Source organism: Ranitomeya imitator, chromosome 4 (assembly GCF_032444005.1).
Source record: "Ranitomeya imitator isolate aRanImi1 chromosome 4, aRanImi1.pri, whole genome shotgun sequence".
Taxonomy (NCBI): domain Eukaryota; kingdom Metazoa; phylum Chordata; class Amphibia; order Anura; family Dendrobatidae; genus Ranitomeya; species Ranitomeya imitator.
Window position 1 is genome coordinate 721,568,695 of NC_091285.1, and position 15,872 is coordinate 721,584,566.

Genomic DNA, 15,872 nt, shown 5'->3' on the forward strand with positions numbered 1-15,872 from the left:
TGGTGGATACACAGCTGATAGTCCTACTGAATAGACTGTTAGAATTTGTATTATGGCAAGAAAAAAGCAGCTAAGGAAATAAAAACGAGTGGCCATCATAACTTTAAGAAATGAAGGTCAGTCCGAAAAAAATCGGGAAAATCGGGGAAAGTGTCCCCAAGTGCAGTGGCAAAAACCATCAAGCGCTGTAAAGAAACTGGCTCACATGAGGACCGCCCCAGGAAAGGAAGACCAAGAGTCACCTCTGCTTCTGAGGATAAGTTTATCCGAGTCACCAGCCTCAGAAATCGCAGATTAACAGCAGCTCAGATTAGAGACCAGGTCAATGCCACACAGATTTCTAGCAGCAGACACATCTCTACAACAACTGTTAAGAGGAGACTTTGTGCAGCAGGCCTTCATGGTAAAATAGCTGCTAGGAAACCACTGCTAAGGACAGGCAACAAGCAGAAGAGACTTGTTTGGGCTAAAGAACACAAGGAATGGACATTAGACCAGTGGAAATCTGTGCTTTGGTCTGATGAGTCCAAATTTGAGATCTTTGGTTCCAACCACCGTGTCTTTGTGCGAGGCAGAAAAGGTGAATGGATGGACTCTACATGCCTGGTTCCCACCGTGAAGCATGGAGGAGGAGGTGTGATGGTGTGGGGGTGCTTTGCTGGTGACACTGTTGGGGATTTATTCAAAATTGAAGGCATACTGAACCAGCATGGCTACCACAGCATCTTGCAACGGCATGCTATTCCATCCGGTTTGCGTTTAGTTGGACCATCATTTATTTTTCAACAGGACAATGACCCCAAACACACCTCCAGGCTGTGTAAGGGCTATTTGACCAAGAAGGAGAGTGATGGGGGCTACGCCAGATGACCTGGCCTCCACAGTCACCAGACCTGAACCCAATCGAGATGGTTTGGGGTGAGCTGGACTGCAGAATGAAGGCAAAAGGGCCAACAAGTGCTAAGCATCTCTGGGAACTCCTTCAAGATTGTTGGAAGACCATTCCCGGTGACTACCTCTTGAAGCTCATCAAGAGAATGCCAAGAGTGTGCAAAGCAGTCATCGAAGCAAAAGGTGGCTACTTTGATGAACCTAGAATATAAGACATAATTTCAGTTGTTTCACACTTTTTTGTTAAGTATATAATTCCACATGTGTTAATTCATAGTTTTGATGCCTTTCAGTGTGAAAATCTTTAAATGAGAAGGTGTGTCCATATTTTTGGTCTGTACTGTATTTCACACCCAAATTGAGTGCTTGGGACATGTCGTTTCTACTGAAGGGGTGAGACTCTCCCAAGAGAAGATTGCTGCAGTACAGGACTGGCGTACTCCACAGACCATGAAGGATGTACGGGATTTCTTGGGGCTTACTGGACATTATCGGCGCTTCGTGAAGAACTTTACCCACATAGTGAACTCTCTGCTAGAGCTTGTGAAGGGGATGCAGTGTGGTGAATAGAAGACTTTATGGGGAGAACATAAGGAGAAAGCGTTCAGGGATCTGAAGGTCGCCTTGACGGAATAACCAGTGCTAGCCTATGCCAACTTCTCACAACCGTTTATTCTCCACGCTGATGGAAGCCTGCATGGATTCAATGCTATACTGTCTCACATACAAGAAGGAAAAGAACGAGTAATTGCCTACCCAAGCCGGTCTCTCCATGACTCTTAAAGGAATCCTGACAACTACAGCTCATTTAAACTAGATCTGTGGGCATTAGTGTGGGCCATTACAGAGAAGTTTGCCGGAATACCTGGCTGGCTCCAAAGTTCTGGTACACACAGACAAGAACCCTTTAGCTCATCTGGAAAATGTGAAGTTAGGAGCCCTGGAGCAGCACTGGGTGGCTCGGATGGCGAAATTTCAATACAAAATCGTCTACAAGAGAGGAGCTGAGATCACTCACGCATTATCCCGAGTGACACATGGAAAACTTGGGCCCAACTGAGATAAAGAACTGGAAAATGATGCTCCCATCCTGCGCCCCCATTCTGTCATGTGCTGCTCCCATCCTGCGTCCCCATTCTGTCATGTGCTGCTCCCATCCTGCGTCCCCATCCTGTCATGTGCTGCACCCATCCTGCGCCCCCATTCTGTCATGTGCTGCTCCCATCCTGCGCCCCCGTTCTGTCATGTGCTGCCCTATTCTGTCATGTGCTGCTCCCATCCTGCACCCCCGTTCTGTCATGTGCTGCTCCCATCCTGCACCACCGTTCTTTAATTTGCTGCTCCCATCCATATGCCCCATACGCTGCTCCATAAAGGTTTATGGCCCCCATAAAATGCTCCATAGTGTATGCCCCGTACGCTGTTCCATAAAGGTTTATGGCCCCCATAAGATGCTCCATGGTATATGCCCCCGTACACTGCTCCATTATGGTTTATGGCCCTCATAAGATGCTCCATAGTATATGCCCCATACGCTGTTCCATAAAGGTTTATAGGGCGGCACGGTGGCGCAGTGGATAGCACAGCAGCCTTGCAGCGCTGGGGTCCTGGGTTCTAATCCCACCCAGTACAACATCTGGAAAGAGTTTGTATGTTCTCTCCGTGTTTGCGTGGGTTTCCTCCGGGCACTCCGGTTTCCTCCCACATTCCAAAGACATACTGATAGGGATTTTAGATTGTGAGCCCCATCGGGGGACAGTGATGATAATGTGTGAAAAACTGTAAAGCGCTGCGTAATATGTTAGCGCTATATAAAAATAAAGATTATTATTATTATTATTATTATTAAGATGCTCCATGGTATATGCCCCAGTACACTGCTCCATTATGGTTTATGGCCCCATAAGATGCTCCATTGTATATGCCCCCGTACACTGCCAGTGCCAGGCAGCAGCTGCCAAGGCAAACAGGATCATGGGGTGCATTAAAAGAGGTCTGGATACACATGATGAGAGCATTATACTGCCTCTGTACAAATCCCTAGTTAAACCGCACATGGAGTACTGTGTCCAGTTTTGGGCACCGGTGCTCAGGAAGGATATAATGGAACTAGAGAGAGTACAAAGGAGGGCAACAAAATTAATAAAGGGGATGGGAGAACTACAATACCCAGATAGATTAGCAAAATTAGGATTATTTAGTCTAGAAAAAAGACGACTGAGGGGCGATCTAATAACCATGTATAAGTATATAAGGGGACAATACAAATATCTCGCTGAGGATCTGTTTATACCAAGGAAGGTGACGGGCACAAGGGGGCATTCTTTGCGTCTGGAGGAGAGAAGGTTTTTCCACCAACATAGAAGAGGATTCTTTACTGTTAGGGCAGTGAGAATCTGGAATTGCTTGCCTGAGGAGGTGGTGATGGCGAACTCAGTCGAGGGGTTCAAGAGAGGCCTGGATGTCTTCCTGGAGCAGAACAATATTGTATCATACAATTATTAGGTTCTGTAGAAGGACATAGATCTGGGGATTTATTATGATGGAATATAGGCTGAACTGGATGGACAAATGTCTTTTTTCGGCCTTACTAACTATGTTACTATGTTACTAGAATAAGGGATTTTACAGATAACATTATCACTCCATGTCACACAGTGGAGATAGAATAATATCTACTGTCAGGAAAGAGGAAGGAGTCCTTATTACTTCCATTACACATACAGAGCTCTCAGCTGCAGCTTCCCTGCCTGCCACTCTCCCTCCGCTATATGGTGGTAATGTGAGACTAGCTGCCAACTTCGCTGAGGAATTTTTATGGCTTCAAAGTGAAAGTACAAGTAGAAGCACATGGAAAAAACCCAGGTTTCTTTGTCTTTGCAAATGTAAATATCATAGCACCGATTAATGATAGAAGTGGGACAAATACATTTTTGACATGGGCTTCAGTAGAACTATCAGCCGGTGAGTTTTCTAGGTTCCAGAATCACCACAATTGAGAAATGGATTACTACAGAACTGGGTCACCCAAATACCCCATGCTTATACTTAAACGAATCCCTATTGCACACTGAGCATAACGACACGGGTGTTGTCTTTCTATGAGGTTCCTATGCCAAGATATGTGGGATGATGGTTTTTCATAATGCTAAGACGGGAGTATCCAGCCTCTGAGTGAGGTCACCACAGGGGGAGGGCTTTGGTTTTGGGCTGGGAAATAACTGAGTGGTACATCAGTCTTGCAGTGTCTTTGGTCGAGGGTCTAGTTACTATATAGGGGTGATGCATCTGGATATATGCTTGCCCTTCCCCCACAGCACATGGTCAGCCATGAGATAAGATGACATAACAAAATGTAAGTGTTTTTCAACTTTTATCCCATTTTATTTGTAATTGTACTGTGCATATGATACTTGTCGTCTTTATAATATCTTTTCATAGTTCTGTAAACACTTCCTACCTTTTTTTGGAGTAAAATATAAAATTACTAGCTTGTCTCTCCTTGCTCTATAACATACGGTCACGTCCTCTGAAGTGAACTACGTTACTAATTTGGGTCGGGTCCGGACCCGTTAATAATTAAGCAATCAGAGCTGGTGGCAGTGGATTTGTCCTGGGCGTTTGTGACTTTTTGCAGTTACTGGTGGCGTTGATAATTATTGTTCCCGCCTGAGTGGGAGTAGTTATATCGCCCTCGCTGCAGTGTGCTTCTTAGCTAGTATAAAGTAAGTCAGCCTTTCTGGCAATTTATTACCCTAGGTGCAGTACCCTGACTAACCTGAGGGTAAGGGGGTGCCAGAGAGCTGCAAGTTCCAAACCGGAAGTGGGATATAGATAAATCCCCTTCAGAAAGAACCAGGGGCAATCAAACAACCCCAGCCCATGACAAATTGGTGTGAGTGGTGGGGAAGATAAAGGTATCCTCCCCGTGAATCGTGACATCTACATCCAGGCACTTACCGCTGACGTCTCGTCTGATTAGAGCCGCTTTCTCCTGTTTCTTCTCCATCTGGTCAGACCTTCATGTCGACATCTCCCAGCCACGATGATCTTCGCAGCCCTAAAAATAACAAGGACACATATATTGTATACAGACATGTGTCTCCCCCACATACAGATGTGTACCCTGCCATTAATATACTGTTAGCCATGCACCATTAAACATATAAAGTGATAATCAGCACTGTGCCCCCCATTGCCTATAATCTCCGACTCCAAGTAATATAAATTATTCACTCTGTGACTCTCCCTAATTACCTGTAAGGCTATGTGTGCATGGAATATATGCAAAGTTTACAGTACAGGAAAGTGAATGAGATCCCTGAAGTCTCATGCACATGGAGCGCCCCCAGACGCAGGGCCGCGGGTTACTCGGTACCGGTCCTCTCTGGCTCAGTTCTGGGGCTGTCACGGTGGCTGGACCCGGTCCGTGACCCTGCTAAGGGGTGTCCAATAAAAGAGATAATGAAAGTCAGCTAAGGTTTCGTGACGCCACCTGTGGTATTCGGTCAGGGTGACCGACGCTGCTTGGGGCCCACTGGGGTGATGTGATGGCATCTAGATGGTATACCTTCCCACAGGTGAGAGAGCAAAAAAGGGGAGAAGCCAGCGCAGCCTAAGGTTAAGACGCAATACATAAAGTGCAAATGCACATATTAATTTCTAACTGTATTTTCAAAATGAGACATTTAGCAAACAATTGATCAATTCTTTGAGCCACCCCGCCTCTTCACGGCAATCTCATATTGGGGCAGTCCTACACTACGTTTTTTATATTCGCTGTGCCATAAAGGCCTCCTAAATGAACTAAAAGCAAGACCACATTAAAAACATGCTGTACCTGGAGCATTACTGAGTCACCCCCATGGCGCCAGAGTAGGCAAGCGAGGATAAAGGTTGACCAGGTCCAGACAGACATTTCGGATCCAACCTCCACACTGCCCATCCAGCGCCACAGATGAAGAGTGAGACAGGCTGAGACACAGGTGCATAATTAAACAAAGCCTGAGGCAGGGCAGGGCTGCTGTGAGTGTGAAGTATGTCCCCAGGGCTTCCCAGTAGTGTAGGTGGTGATGGTGTGAGGTGCAGTCAATAACGAGGACACAGGGTTGCAGTCTCTTTACCTCTTTACTGAAGGTTTCAGGATCCTCAATCCAGAGCACTGTTAACAGGGCTGTCTGAGACCGGCCGGTCCGAAGGCACATCCAGAGTTCCCTTTGCAGGTGGAAATCGTTGCCTACCACTAGCGCCTGTGTGTTGTAGTGCTTCCCTGCTGAGCATTCGGGATAGTCCTCACAACTTCTGTTCTCGTTCTTTATCGTTCTTTCTATTCTCCGTCCCCCAAGTTTGTTATGGCTAGGACGCACCAGTTTGACGGGAAGGCTCGGAGCTATTCTGGGACCCTAGAGACGCCCCTCTCCACGCGTGCCCCCTATGTCTGCTTAGGTGATGTAAGGTAGACAGCCAACCTATAATTAACTGTCCTGCGGTATTTGAAGTAAGGCATAGAGTCAGTTACTTCCTCGGTGTTCCGGTCACCGGCTACGCGCCTCAGTAGGATGTTGCCGTTCTTGGGGCACGACTCCTTCTGGCTCTCCATTGTGCTTGATCTCGTTTCTCACTGTCCACAATATCCTTCGCTTCGTGTCCTTTCTTTAGATGCCGTTGCAAGGTAGTGCAGGCGCGGCTCTGTAACGATCTGTCCTTGTTGCTAAGTCTCTGCCAGGTTCCCACGCCTGACAGGGACTCCCCTGAAGTCTCCCCCGCAACACCCCCTGCCACGGGATGTTGCCTGGGCAAAACCCAGTCAGCTTCTCTCCAACTTCCTATCCAACCCCTAGTTCTACCAGTGTGAGGAGTGGCCTAATAAATAAAACCTTTTGCTCCCCCTAGTGGCCGGAGTGTGAAGTGTCATGTGTGCTGGTGATACCTGGTCAGATGAACTCCTTTAGTGCCATCAGACGTACCATCACTCCCCGTAGTGGCAGAGCGACATTACTGCAACGACCAGGTCTCTGGGGCGCTGCACTCACGCTGATTATTTTTTCCTTGGAGATTTACAGCAGATTAAAATCTGCATAACGTCAATTCTTGAAGCATATTTCTCCCGTACTAATGGGGAAAAATACGTAACAAAAACATGGCAAAAATGTGGGGGAAAAATTATTTTATGTAACTTTCTTCCTACCAACACATTAGGACATGAAGCAGAATTATCTCCTGCAAATCCTGAACGTGTGCACATAGCCTTGGTCCTGTCCTGTGCCCCCCATTCATTATAAGTCCTTGATAGCATCATAATGAATTTGGAGGTGAGAGAAGACGCCATCAGGTGCTGAACATCTTCCGCTATCTCCCAATTCATTACAAGTCTCTGACAGCGTCTTCTCCCACCTTTCAGTTAATTATAAAGGGTCCTATGCACCTTATCGCCTCCTCTCCCAATCCCCAACAAATTTTAAGTCCCCAATAGCTTCACAATTAATTGTGAGATGGGGGAGGACACTATCAGGGGCTTAGCATATTTCTCCACCACTCAATTCATTTTACATCCATATCTAATGTCATTCTCCACCTCCCCCTGTTCGTAAGTCCATTATAAGTCCCCCTTCTTCCCATCCCAATCCCCCACATCCCATCATTGTCCTATCCTCCAGGCCCACCATTGCCCTCTCCACCACACACATCATTGCCCTCTCCATCACCTCCATCAATGCCTTCTCTACCATCCCAATCATTGTTCTCCCCCATCATCCCTATCATAGCCCTTTCCACCACCCCAATCATTTCTCTTCCTATCACCTCCATCATTGCCCTCTTCACCACCTCCATCATTGTCCTCTTCACCACCTCCACCATTGTTTTCTCCCCATCACCCCTATCATTGCCCTTTTCATCACCTCTATCATTTCTCCCCCATCACCCCATCATTGCCCTCTCCACCACACACACACAGCACCACTTACCTCTCGACGCGTTCCACCGCAGCGGCAGCATCTTAGTCGTCAGCAGCTTTCTGTCTGACACAGAAACACGCTGAATGTTGACGTCATCCAGCCGTGCTGCTGTGTCAGACAGAAAGCACGGCCACTAAGCAGGATGGATTGTTCCCTGCCTGCCACATATGAGGGCAATCTAGCCAGGGGTCCTCCAGAGCCTCGGGGCCGGATAAACAGGCCAGATTGTCCTCAGTGTTAGCACGCCTGCAGGGGCCCCCCTTCACATCCGGGCCCGGTGCAGTCGCACCAGCTGCACATGCGGCATGTCCACCCCGTATAGAACCAAAATGTATGTGGTAAAAGTACAAGAATACAAATTACAGGTATCAGTCCAGAGATGAGAATATCACATAAGTGACATTTACAATTAACAGCAACATCACACAGCAAGAAAGAGAAGGAACATGTGAACACGACCTAGTAACAATCACCATCTGATGTAACAACAGTTCTGAATACACAATACCACATAATAGAGAGAGTATCATCACCTGAAATACTGTATTCAGGATATTCGAGTTTTAGTAACGTAATGCAAGAGAAAGTTTTACACAAACTGTTCTGCTAGACTGCTTCTTCCAAAATGACTGCTTCACTAGGATCTTCTTACTCAAAATGCATTGGTTTCTTCCACAATGCAATTGACAGCTTTACAGAAACACAACTTGCAATACAATTTAACGTCACCAGATGGTGGTATTACTACATTAGACATCACTATCAGAGCATTACAGCTTAGTAAAGTGACAAAAGTAATTTTAACCTCGTCTTTTACCCTAATGGACAGAATAGTTAGTATTGGGCAATTTGTTGGGATCGGATCTCAGTGTCTTTACTATGAGCAAATGTCTGCTGCCTCAGACAGACTTGGCACAATCCACTCCATTTGGCAGATTCCAGAGGATTCGACTTCTCATTTTATTCTCTGTACAGGGATCTGGTCTTACAACTAGGTCCACTAGATCACTTCCACAAAAGGATTGCTTGCCAGTGGAGCAAACCAGAGGCAATAAAGGTCATCAAAGACACAATCAGGAGGCAAGCAGGTGGTCAAATACAAGCTACATTCGGGGAACAGGAAAAAGAGAAAGGATCGGAGTAACCAGGTCTAGTTGATCCAATAACCGGCAGCCAGAGAGTGGCTGCTGGGGAGTATACAGGAGTCGGCCATGGCTCCCAGCAGAGAGCAAATTACATACCAGCTCCCTGCAGCAAAACACAGGAGGACAAGAAAGGTCAACAAGTCTCAGCAATCTAAAGCTAATCTGCCACACACTGCCGGCGTCCAGCAGTGACCGTAGTAGTAGTGTGACGCCACCTAGTGACCAGGACAGGAGTTACTGCAGCAGGTTTAGAAATTGATGTCACATGGTTGGATGATCTGTATTTTCTTTCATAGATTCTTTCTTATCATTATGACAGGGGAGCAGCGTACCCGGTGTCTCTGCTCAGCCGGGCAGTCTCAGTGGTTACATGTGCCCACCTACCGAGTGTGGGACCCACGCTGGATCACTAATGCACTGCGGCTCCGTGAAGGGGTTAATAAAGTGTTGGTGATGGTCAGGTGAACTATGTTTGGACACCAGGTCTGTCTGTGGTGTCACAGTCTTCTTGTCTGACCCCTGTTCACCTGAGGGCAGCACGGTGGCTCAGTGGTTAGCACTGCAGCCTTGAATCCCACCAAAGACAACATCTGCAAGGAGTTTGCATGTTCTCTCCGTGTTTGCGTGGGTTTCCTCCGGGTTCTCCAGTTTCCTCCCACATTCCAAACACATACTGATAGGGAATTTAGACTGTGAGCCCCATCGGGAACAGCGATGATAATGTGTGCAAACTGTAAAGCACTGCAGAATATGTTAGCGCTATACAAAAATAAAGAGATTATTATTATTATCTATCCAGGTAACAGATGGAGGCCGTCATCTCTCAGCCGGGGGTCATCACCACACAGACCGTGACCATATCACAGAGCCCACGCTGGGGCAGCGACCTGTGCGACTGCTGCGATGACTGTGGAATATGTGAGTGCAACACCGCACAGCAACCGACCTCTGTCCCTGCAACCCCTAACCTCTCACCCTACAGCACCCAACATATGACCCCACAGCCCCCTAACCTCTGACCCTGCAACCCTTAACCTGACTCTACAGCACCCGACATCAGACCCCACAGCCCCCTGACCCTGCAACCCCCAACCTCTGACCCTACAGCACCCGACATCTGACCCCACAGCCCCCTGACCATGCAACCCTTTAATCTTTGACCCTACAGCACCCAATATCTGACCACACTGCCCCCTGACCTTACAATTCCCAACCTCTGACCCTACATCCTTCCTCCAGGACATGGAGAGTCGTCTCTTCTGGATTGTATAAGAGAATCTGCTCCATAAGCAAAAAAAATCCTCCGCGTGCACAGTCTGCACCTCAACATGTCTCCATCCCCCAGGACAATGACCTCTACAGCACCAGGGCCATTCACTATCAGAGCGTCTCCTACTGGTCATGTCTGCGACTATACATTACCCCAGGGCGCAAACCCCCTATTATTCTACAGTGGAAGGTAATAAGTGCAGCGTCTCCTCTCCGGGCTGCTGTATATTACGGGGTGGAAGGTAGTAAGTGCAGCGTCTCCTCTCTGGGCTGCTGTATATTACGGGGTGGAAGGTAGTAAGTGCAGCGTCTCCTCTCCGGGCTCCTGTGTATTATGGGGTGTCACGATAATGGGAATATGCCATGTTTGAGTATCACCCTAAAAGTTCCATGGCTTCCAGACACACGCTGTGGGCCTTTCCGACCACTCTTCCCACTCTGCCTGTGTGTGTGAATCCTAAACCCTTCATTACACCCCTCCCTCAAGAATTTATATGGTTCTATGCTGCGGGCAGATCAGTCTCCCTACCCTACTCATTCCCCCCTTCCCACCTGGTACTGGTTAAAACTGGTACAGAAGCATGAGATTCGATTGTTCTTTCAAGGTTATATATATATTGGCACTGATCATTGCTAGAGATATAAGAATTCTATATTCCGGATGCCCATCGGAGATCTATAACTCTCTGAAGTCACTAGAAGCTAAACCCAATGAGTGCAAAGTGCGGGTTTCTCAATAAGCGGTTCATGTAAGTACGCTGTGTTACACTTAAAAGAATCGCCCTGACGTGCTGCACCCCGTGATCCTGGTGTATTTCGTATACGAGATTTATACAGCGAGCTAGGTAGAAAAATGGTTGTCATAACACTAAGTAAAAGGGGAGGTTTCAGCCTCTAAGTGAGGTCACCACAAGGGAAGTGCCTTGGGTTTAGGCTAGGAAATAAGGGAAGCGAGCAGTCTTCAGTGTCTTTGTCCGGGGGTCTAGCTGCTATACAGACTTGTGATGCATATAGATATATGCTCGCCCCTCCTTCACAGCACACGGTCAGCCATGAAATAAGATGACATAAGGAAATATAAGTGTTCTTTGCAACTTCAATCCCATTTTTATTTGTAATTGCATCGTACATATGATATTTGTCTTCTTTATATCTTTTTATACCTTTGTAAACACTGCCTACCTTTTTTGGAGTAAAATATAAAATTACTAGCTGTGTATTATGGGATGGAGGGTAATAAGTGCAGCGTCTCCTCTCTGGGCTGCTGTGTATTACGGGGTGGAGGGTAATAAGTGCAGCATCTCCTCTCCGGGCTGCTGTGTATTACGGGGTGGAGAGTAATAAGTGCAGCGTCTCCTCTCCGGGCTGCTGTGTATTACGGGGTGGAGGGTAATAAGTGCAGCGTCTCCTCTCCAGGCTGCTGTGTATATAACGGAGTGGAGGGTAATAAGCGCAGCGTCTCCTCTCAGCTCCTGTGTATTTCAGGCTGGAGGGTAATAAGTGTATTATCTCCCTGCAGGCTGCTGCGCCTTGTGGTGCTTCCCATGCATGCAGTGTGACACCGCGAGCGATTTTGGAGAGTGCCTGTGTCTTCCGCTTTTGGACCCCCGCTTGATGGGATACCTCTGGTGCTGCGGCATCTGCCCCCCTGTAACGATTGCGATGAGAGCTGCAATCCGGGAGAGGTACAAGATTCCCGTAAGTGAAACATCAGGGTCTCTAGGGTTGGGGGGGGTTTCACCTTACACCAGGGTAACCCAAATTTTCCTCTTTCAGGGGTCTATCTGCAATGACTGCGTCCTCTCCTGCTGTTGCTACACCTGCACCTGGTGCCAGATCGCCCGCGAGATCAAAGTCCGAAGCCAGACGTCCAGCATAACCACGGCTCACACCACCCTGATAAGCAATGCCCCCATTATCCCTCAGGCTCACGGCTATGCTCCCATTGTGGAGTATTAACCCAGTCGGCAGAGCCTCATCACCCCAAACATCTGCTTTGTCCCCTGTCCTCACCTTCACGCCGTAATGGAGTCATTACATAATAAAGGAAATATTTTATCAGTTCTGGTGGTCGATGCTCTGTGCAGTTGGCTGCTCATGACCCCACCGAAAGGAGGCCGGAGGTCCTAGTACTGGGGGAGGGAGAGAGGAAGACAGCGAATGGTCACCACATCAACATTTCACAGTACTGGTTTCACAGGTTTATCACAACAGAGAGGAGCCCGAAGACCGAAGCGTCCAATTTCTCCTACTCCTGCACTGATTAGAAGCTCTTAACCTTCATATTTAACAGTGTAAATTTCTTTTAGCATTGCAGTGGTTGATCTGCTCAGTTGAGAGCTCCTGGAAGCTTTCCTGTATTAAGGCTCTCAGCTGTTCACTGTTAGCCACTCCCATCTCCTATATAATCTGGGTCCTGGCTAGCACTCATTGTCAGAGAAGCTTATGCTGCATGGCTGGAGGATGTTGGAGGTTAATGGAGAAGGCGTTCGGTGGATTTATTTGTGACTGTTGCTTGGTTTTGAGTGTGATTCCTTTTCTTCTCCTACTTTGTATAACCCGATCCTCCTCTCGATGGTGCATTTCTCTGTTGTCTGTGTGATTATATTTGTATGATTGGTATTTTTTTCGTTACCCCTGTTTGTATTACCTTGATAGTCTGGTTGGTGTATTATGGTACACTACTACTCCCCTCTTCCCTGTGTTGGGGAAGAAAACAGACTGAGGGCGGATTCAGGAGCTAAGGCAAAGTACGTGACCCTGGCATCTTCACCATCAGAAGTAATCAGGGGAATAAAGCGAGTTAGGACGCCCCTAGCATTAGGGATAGGGAAGGAGCTCCTGGTTCCGGGTTACCCGACAAAAGATTCATGACAACTAATATCACACAAGAGGCACAAGAAACACAGAGGAGGTTGTGGGGAAATGGGTAGGTGGGCACCCAAGTCCGCTAGCCGAAACCGCATAGACCATGGATCATCTCGCCTAACGCCTGCTCTCCCGTTAACGTGGGCATAACGCTACTCAGACAACACAGGGTGAAGGTAAAACAGTGTGGCAATGCTTTATTGAACCACAAAACAGGCAGATAACATGTAGAACAGTCACAGAAAAACTTTCCAAGATGTTACACATTACAGGGCTTCACCCTCCCACTTACTCACCGGCATAATGGCAGATGTTACATCAGAGCTCCCAGGGTCGCTATCCCACCTGTGGTACACACACATAGAGGCGTAGGAAGATGACAGTCCATAGAGTCCATACAAGGTCCAAAGACAGTTGACAAGAGTCACAACCTGGCTCATCCGAACACCCCCATAGAGCCATGCAACCAGTGGGTTCCAATCCTGGCTTTCTCCAAATGAATCCATGGTTCAGCAATGGTCAGCAGATCACAGCACAGCACAACACATCACAGCAGCACAGCCCACGGAGTATATAACACAGCCACATAGTATATAACACAGCCACATAGTATATTGCACAGCCCATGTAGTATATAGCACAGCCCACGTAGTATATAGCACAGCCCACATAGTATATAACATAGCCCACGCAGTATATAACACAGCCCACACAGTATATAACACAACCCACGTAGTATATAACACAGCCCACGCAGTATATAACACAGCCCATGTAGTATATAACACAGCCCACGTAGTATATAACACAACCCACGTAGTATATAACACAGCCCACGTAGTATATAGCACAGCCTACGTAGTATATAACACAGCCCACGCAGTATATAACACAGCCCATGTAGTATATAACACAGCCCACGTAGTATATAGCACAGCCTACGTAGTATATAACACAGCCCACGTAGTATACAGCACAGCCCACGTAGTATATAACAGCCCACGCAGTATATAACACAGCCCACACAGTATATAACAAAGCCCACGTAGTATATAACACAGCCCACGTAGTATATAGCACAGCCTACGTAGTATATAACACAGCCCACGTAGTATACAGCACAGCCCACGTAGTATATAACACAGCCCACGCAGTATATAACACAGCCCACGCAGTATATAACACAGCCCATGTAGTATATAACACAGCCCACGCAGTATATAACACAGCCCATGTAGTATATAACACAGCCCACGCAGTATATATCACAGCCCATGTAGTATATAACACAGCCCACGCAGTATATAACACAGCCCATGTAGTATATAACACAGCCCACACAGTATATAACACAGCCCACGTAGTATATAACACAGCCCACGCAGTATATAACACAACCCACGCTGTATATAATATAGCCCACGTGGTATATAACACTGCCCATGTAGTATATAGCAATGTGGGCACCATATCCCTGTTAAAAAAACAATTAATATAAAAAATGGTTATATACTCACCTTCCGTCGGCCCCCGGATCCAGCCCAGGCCTTTACCGATGCGCCTCGCGACGCTCCGTTCCCAGTAATGCCTAGCGGCAATAACCCGTGATCACGTAGCGTTCCCGCGAGACCGCCACATGATCTTGGGTCATTGCCGCAATGCATTCTTGGTACCGGCATTCTTGGAGCGTCACAAGGAGCGGGAAAGGCCACGGCGGACTTCGGAAGGTGAGAATATAATGTTTTGTGTTTTTTTTTCATTATTTTAAACATTCTATGTTTTTACTATTGATGGTGCATAGGCAGCATCAATACTAAAAAGTAAAGCTGTGTTTAAATCACAATCTCGCGGCCGGCAATCAGCGAGATTGTGATTTAAACACGGCTTTACTTTTTAGTATTGATGCTGCCTATGCACCATCAATAGTAAAAACATAGAATGTTTACACCCTAATTGCCAATAGTTCTTGCATGGTAATTATGACATCTCAAAATGCATAGTCACCATTTAGCACCTTACAACTATATGGATATGGAACCTGACCAACCCCCTGAAAAATACATATGTACCGTACAGACGAAAAGTTTGGACACAACTTCTCATTCAAAGATTTTTCTGTATTTTCATGACTATGAAAATTGTACATTCACACTGAAGGCATCAAAACTATGAATTAACACATGTGGAATTATATACTTAACAAAGTGTGAAACAACTGAAATTATGTCTTATATTCTAGGTTCTTCAAAGTAGCCACCTTTTGCTTTGATGACTGCTTTGCAGACTCTTGGCATTCTCTTGATGAGCTCCAAGAGGTAGTCACCAGGAATGGTTTTCACTTCACAGGTGTGCCCTGTCAGGTTTAATAAGTGGGATTTCTTGCCTTATAAATGGGGTTGGGACCATCAGTTGTGTTGAGCAGAAGTCTGGTGGATACACAGCTGATAGTCCTACTGAATAGACTGTTAGAATTTGTATTCTGGCAAGAAAATAGCAGCTAAGTAAAGAAAAACGAGTGGCCATCTTTACTTTCAGAAATGAAGGTCAGTCAGTCAAAAAAATTGGGAAAACTTTTAAAGTGTCCCCAAGTGCAGTGGCAAAAACCATCAAGCGCTACAAAGAAACTGGCTCACATGAGGACCGCCCCAGGAAAGGAAGACCAAGAGTCACCTCTGCTTCTGAAGATACGTTTATCTGAGTCACCAGCCTCAGAAATCGCAGGTTAACAGCAGCTCAGATTAGA

At 46.8% G+C, this 15,872-nt stretch overlaps 1 protein-coding gene across 2 annotated transcripts in view; it reads left to right on the forward strand.

Moving 5' to 3' along the window:
- Positions 1-12,322, forward strand: part of LOC138677453 (cornifelin homolog) — a 50,335-nt gene extending 38,013 nt beyond the window's left edge. For both annotated transcript variants that reach the window (XM_069767606.1, XM_069767607.1), the window contains exons 2-4: positions 9,792-9,910; positions 11,781-11,959; positions 12,038-12,322. In XM_069767606.1, coding sequence (XP_069623707.1) covers positions 9,799-9,910; positions 11,781-11,959; positions 12,038-12,220 — 474 coding nt within the window. In that variant the 5' untranslated portion in view covers positions 9,792-9,798 and the 3' untranslated portion in view covers positions 12,221-12,322. The remainder of the gene's footprint in view (positions 1-9,791; positions 9,911-11,780; positions 11,960-12,037) is intronic.
- Positions 12,323-15,872: the final 3,550 nt, after the last annotated feature.